The 6,000-nt window shown below is 51.0% G+C and overlaps 2 protein-coding genes across 2 annotated transcripts; one reads left to right on the forward strand and one right to left on the reverse strand.

Annotated features, from left to right (window-relative positions):
- Positions 1-1,837: 1,837 nt before the first annotated feature.
- Positions 1,838-3,413, forward strand: CONPUDRAFT_160537 (uncharacterized protein; the record flags this gene model as incomplete). The annotated part of the gene is made up of 4 exons (XM_007777679.1): positions 1,838-2,263; positions 2,317-2,715; positions 2,770-2,949; positions 3,000-3,413. The coding sequence occupies 4 exons, from the start codon at positions 1,838-1,840 to the stop codon at positions 3,411-3,413; spliced, it is 1,419 nt and encodes a 472-aa protein (XP_007775869.1).
- A 63-nt stretch (positions 3,414-3,476) lies between these two features.
- CONPUDRAFT_160538 (uncharacterized protein) lies at positions 3,477-5,326 on the reverse strand (the record flags this gene model as incomplete). Its single annotated transcript, XM_007777680.1, has 7 exons — positions 3,477-3,512; positions 3,565-3,727; positions 3,779-4,196; positions 4,247-4,364; positions 4,412-4,918; positions 4,966-5,099; positions 5,152-5,326. 7 exons carry the CDS (start codon positions 5,324-5,326, stop codon positions 3,477-3,479), a joined length of 1,551 nt encoding a protein of 516 aa, XP_007775870.1.
- Positions 5,327-6,000: the final 674 nt, after the last annotated feature.

Below are 6,000 nucleotides of genomic sequence, written 5' to 3' on the forward strand. Positions count from 1 at the left end.
TACGGCCACAGCGCGTCGCCACGTCGGATTCCCCCGTGAACTCCGCAAACAAGTGTTTGATGAGAGGGTGGCGGGAACCAAAGTCTTCTGGGTAGTGGATGTGTTCAAAGGAGGTGACCGCAGGACACCTGTCGAAAACTAGCTTGGTGAATAGGTGCCTAAACATACGTGGTCGACAAACCATAGCCCGGCCCCCGATGGGTCAGTGAACATTGGGAGCAGCGATGCGTGGGCACAAAGATCGAAGATAGCCTCGTTTATGTTCTATCCATCGGACAGGTTCCGATGTACGCCAGTGAGATACACGTTCACATGCTCCACCCTTGAAGCATATGCGACGAGGTTCCTCCATTCATGGTTGGTACAGTACAAGGCATGTAATGAGGGATCTTTGAAAAGCGAGCAACGTTTGGTATGTCATCACCAACGCAGGCGATGATACGATCCAGAAACTCGGATAAAAGGAGACAAGGATGCATGCTGCTCGAAGGGTGTATGATGAACGTTTTATTATTATTATTATTATGGATCATTTTAACGTCCAGCGGGGCGGTGGCCCCATGACGGACGCTCTCAGCCGTTTCGTACTGTATCGTGTGTTACACTGTCGTGTCCCGTTGAAACCTTCGCACTTACTCGCCATCCCCCTGGGATGTGAGCAACGGGGGCTAGGACCGAGCGGCGGTCCTCCCTAGTCTGGCCGTGCTTGTCCTTCGTCTATTCTCGTCTCGTTTCCTGGCTCCCTGATCTCCTCTCGCCTTCCTCTCTCTCCTCTTCGCCCTTAGCCCAAGCCCCCGTTGTAACGAGCTACGCCTTCGAGTAAATTTTTCTGCAGATATCCCCGTATGTTTTCTTAAATCGCCCGGTTTCGTAAGAGGTTGGATCGCTCGCTCGTTGGTGAGCAGGTATGGTAACGACTCTGCGTCGCGTCCCAGTTTTCGTAATACTGTAGCATTTCGACCAAGCGTTCATCAAAACCTTATGTAATGAAGCGCCGAAGAACAGGCGCCTCGGTCACCGCTGTTCAGGCCCGGTCGTGACGTGTGACAGTAGTCCGCGGTCATCAGCGTCCGTGACCGTGCTTCGTCGATAGCTCGAGGACTCTCACTGTTAGCCTCGAGGTGCTACTCCCACTTTCCTTCTCTTGTCTCAGCTGTCAAAATTGCGGCTCCATTGCCAACTTCTCACCTCTGCTATTGGTCCCTCCCCTCTCATTCAATAAGAAAGAAGTGGACCCAGAGCAAACACGGTGCCGAAGGAGCTTCTACCAACTTGGTAGGAAGCATTCTTGAGGATCTCGGTCGGATGGGCGAGGAGTTGAGGCTACCACTGCGGAACGCGGCAGATTCTGACGCGCGGGAATCAGCAAGGCATTAGCAGATGTTTGACAGATTCCGCGCCGATGCAACGCGAATACGACGCGCCATGGATCTGAGTCGGATTGTCGCGTTTTGGGTGGATCCTGCGCGCATTCCTGTCTGATGTTAGGTTCATTCTGAGGCCCTGGAATCTTGACTCGCCACTAGCTAGCTAGGTTATCTCGCGCATGTAATAACAATTAAATAATAAATGAATTGGATTATTCGCCACTAATCGGCTGCTCGACAGCGCTTCGCGCACGTACGGTTGATCAAATCACTCCTCCTTCGATTGCAGTAGCATAGAAGGCCCTCTGTATTTGATAACTACATAGAGACACCTCGGAACGTATCATGAAAGTTTAAAACAAGGTCCCTTCGAGCCTAGAACACTGTAAAGAACGAGAAAACGCGAGGGGAGTCCAGCGCGAACCTAGATATCGCAGCCCACTCCCCACCCAGCTATAGACGCAGTATCCATGTCGGGCGGACAGCCTGCAAGCGCGCCAGCATCGGGTAATGCCACACGATTGAATAAAGTCATCCTTGATCACGAGAAACTCCAGCAAAAGCACGCTGCCCTCCAGACAGCTGTCGCTGAAAGCCAGCAGGAAACCGATCGAAAGCTCAAAGTCTTGTATCAGCAGACCCAGCTCTTGAATGCGAGGATAGACGAGCTCGAGAAGTCCAAGAAGATGCAGCAAGAGCGTATCGACGTCTTGGAGGAAGTGTCACAAGTCAAGTGGGTTGATGGGGCTGGCGCCGAAGCAGAGAACGAGGGTGTCGAGGGAGCTGCTGCTGCTGAGGGAGCCGCTGCTGTCAATGGAGCTTCAGCCGTCGAGGTGCCTGATGAGGACACCATTCAGCGCGAGAACGATGAGGCTCTAGCCTCGAAGCCTGTCAAGGTGAGCATGGACATGTAATTAAGGGGATGGGATGGGATGCTTACGGGTCATAGAACCTCATCAACGACAGCTACGAGGCATTGTTAGGCACAAAGCTTTCGGGGAAGAACTTACCAGGATATCCGTTTGGTATAGACCGTGAGCACGAGACCTGGCCCAAGGACCGAGCAACAAAGAAGGCACTCGTTCGGTTTGACTGGCGTGAAGGACAACACGACAGCAGTATCAACGTCGAAGGGAGGGAACAAGTAGTGGCGATGGTGCGTACCTTGGCTAAGCAGCGGGGAAAGACCACCACAGCGTATGTCGAGAAGATCATTCCCGGGCAGCTAGAGAAGAAGGTTAGGGCAAAATACTTGACGCTCGGAGCTGCGTACCGTGCAGAGAATAAGGATGACCTGGAGGATGACGGTGAAGTGGACAGCAAGGGGATGGGATCACGCGTTAAATCAGTACGTCAACAACAGCAGCATCAGCCAATAACTGCATACCTGACATAGCAATAGAAACTCGAGGCTCGCAGTCGCAAGCGCGGCTCGGAGCTCTGCCCCGCAGATCTGAAAGATCCGAAATGGGACACTTTAATGATTAGAAATGCGATGTCGGATGATGAAGACGAACCAGAGTATACCTCTGGCGATCCGCGTGCATTTCTTTCTGTCGAGTGGTACTGGAGACATAAACGAGTAAGTCAGTTGTGAATTGATATCAGAATACTAACATACCTCTGCGACAGGTATCAGAGTTCTTCCAGCATCTTGACGCTGTCCCTGACCCTAAACCTGACCGTGGCAAGCTAGCGGTTCCACGCAGGAGAGCTCTTCACGTAAAAATGAAGCCTCCGCACACGGCGAGGCAGCTGAGGACGCGTGTCAGAACCTATATGGTCGATGAGGAAGTGTTAGCTAAAAATCCGGACTGGCTGACGACAAATAAGGTGGCGCTTAGCGGGGCATTATGGGGCAAGGCTGAGCCCATCGAAGACGATGGTAAGAAGAAAAGAAAGGCACCCACTAGTACAGTGGGTCAGCGGATCGTCCGCAGGCGTGCTGAAGAGAGTGGCCAATCGTCCAAGGTGACGCTTGAAGAGCTGGAGAAGAAGATGAATGATACTTTGGGTGGAGAAAACGTAGACTCACTGTTTAATTAGATAGATGTAGCTGCAAAGGTGTCAATAACAAGGTCTTGAACTTGGTAAAAAATGCTGCATGCTTCAATCGAGCAATGGATCGTGTGACTCGAGGCCGTTCTGTCAAGTATAAATAATAGATTAGAATATGAAGAAAGGAATAAGAACGTACCCTGTCACAGAAAACCACGACCCACAGGGGAGGCAATGGCGGTCCAAGGTCTTGATGAGGGATAGGGATAATGATGACTGGACACGAGAGCTGCGAAGATGAGACAATCTCCAGTGGCCCATACAAGCCCTTTTGAACAACTGTGGCCCCGAGCTCAGTCGCACTGTCAAGAGATCAAGTGTCAGTAATAAAACGACGCATCAGAAACACTTACAATCCGTCCCATGGCATCTCTGGTATATCAGAGCCCTGTATCATCCGTTGAATAGCCGAGCAATAGATCGGCTCTGCGTGATGTGGCACCTCAACAATGAGATGATATAAGACCTTGCATGGTGCAAGGCTATCGTCCGTTTCTATGCCTGCAAACTCGTCAGTGTTAGTCCGTCGTGTGTATGCTGATCCAATGCGAATGCCGTTAACAGTGATGAAGGGAGAGATGCGAGTGGAACCTGATGCTGAGACTATAGTGATGTCGCATCCAGTGGACATGTCGTCGACAATATTGAGAGGTCCCAGCGTCTCGAGAGACTGGAGATAGCTGATGAGGAGACCATACACCTCTGGGTGTTGCAGCGTCCGAAGGTTGACGTGTTTTTTTGAGGTTTGTCGCGATGGTATAACAGTACCTCCTGTAAACGTTCAAGTAGCAAAGTCAAATGGACATATACGTGGGGCTCACCAGATGCGAACTCCGTGTTCTGGTTATTCAGTGTCCCTCTATCCATCCCTTTTCCGTTGATGATCCGCTCTACAAGTTCTCGCTCCCTCTCTGACGCATCTTCTGGTAATGAAACAGCCTTTGAAAAGTGAGAGCCATGGAACAGATTATAATAGATGGACTTACGAGCTCATATAATCGCTGCTTCTCTACCCAATCGCGTACAAGCGAATACTCCATTTCCCCTCCTCCATGCCCATTCAAGTTAACCTTCTCGAGCAAGCCGTTGAAACGCTCAAAACCGAACAGCCAGCATGCGTACACAGGACCATACCGTTGCAAGATCTCTGAGTAATGCATTGCCATGTGGTGGTTGACCGTAAGGGAGACACCGAGAGCCTGTAGACCTTGACAATAAAGCTGAATGTAGCCTTGACCTCGGTCTACATCAGCAATAGAGATGGAATGGCGCGCAAGAATGCGCTCAGCGATGGCAAGATATAGCACTAATCTGTAGATTTGTCGAATGTCACGTCGCCACGTTGTGTGATGCTTGGGGTTTGGCGGAATAGGGGGAGCAGTCGAGATGATCTCGCCTCTGGTATTTCGCCAGCACACCCAAAGCACAAACGGCAGGACATGGCACAGATGGCGCCATTGGTCCGCTTTTGGCAGGGAATGGTCACTGTCGAGCTACAGAAGATGAGCCCGTAATAAAATAGAATAAAATCAGAACATACATTCTTTGGAAGACGACCTATAGACGATGGCCAGATAATCGAGTTGATCGTATCTTTGTAGAGTGAGGTCCTAGCACTGTCAAGGAGATAACCGTGGTTGATGACATCGTAGTAAATCCGTTTGACTATTCCCACTAATACTGCAGTAAGCGTAGCAGTCAACAAGGCAAATAGACAAAAACTCACGGTAAAAATTATGCATATAGTCCACTGGCGACGAAGCACTCGGCATCCATCCGGGAAGGTCATTGAGTACAGAGTAGCGTACTCCATGCACGTCGAGGATGTCCTTGCGTGCCGCTTTTGACCTGACAGACTTTGATATCTGTGCCTGTTTGATCTGGTCCCAATCGTCTCGCATGCGGAAATCTGCGGAAAACAATTAGTCTGCTCGAAGAAAGTAGATTTATAACTTGCTATCAATGTCATATCCTGCCTCTGTATTGACGTCTTCAAGGGTGATAAAGCAGTGGTTACACGGGTGCGTCTTGTGGCTATGACTCGCTTTCCCCGTAGTCTTGCGAGTCACTGCGTTTAGGGCTCGATGAGCCGTGAGAAACCAAGCTGGGCTAGCCGCGGCTTGCCTCGGTTAGCCGGACCTGATCGAAGGCTTCATGTAGGCGAAGCTCCTCGATTCGGGTTCGTTCCGGCTACCGAACGCGAGCTCGTCTCCTCACGTTGTATGTTTAGTCGACCTCCCGCATGTACACGGAGCCGTTCCCGCTTTGCAATAGACCAGCTACCTTTTGCTCACTAGACGATCTCAGCCGTGAGTGTCCGAGGCGATCTACAGAGAGTGAACTAGGTAAGTGTTCTCATGACTCCTACTTGACCTCGACTGCCCTCCTTTAGCTCGCGAGGGCGAACGAGCAAGCACCCCATGTACTTATAGACTTAGCAAATGTCTTTGCTCTCCATCGCCCGCCTCTCTTCCTCTTCCCTCGACGACACCCTTCCCTCGACGACGTCCTTCTCCCACCCACCCACGTCCTCGCTCTCCTGCTCCCTCCTTCCTCTCGCTTCGACGTGCGCACA

Source organism: Coniophora puteana (assembly GCF_000271625.1).
Source record: "Coniophora puteana RWD-64-598 SS2 unplaced genomic scaffold CONPUscaffold_25, whole genome shotgun sequence".
NCBI lineage: Eukaryota > Fungi > Basidiomycota > Agaricomycetes > Boletales > Coniophoraceae > Coniophora > Coniophora puteana.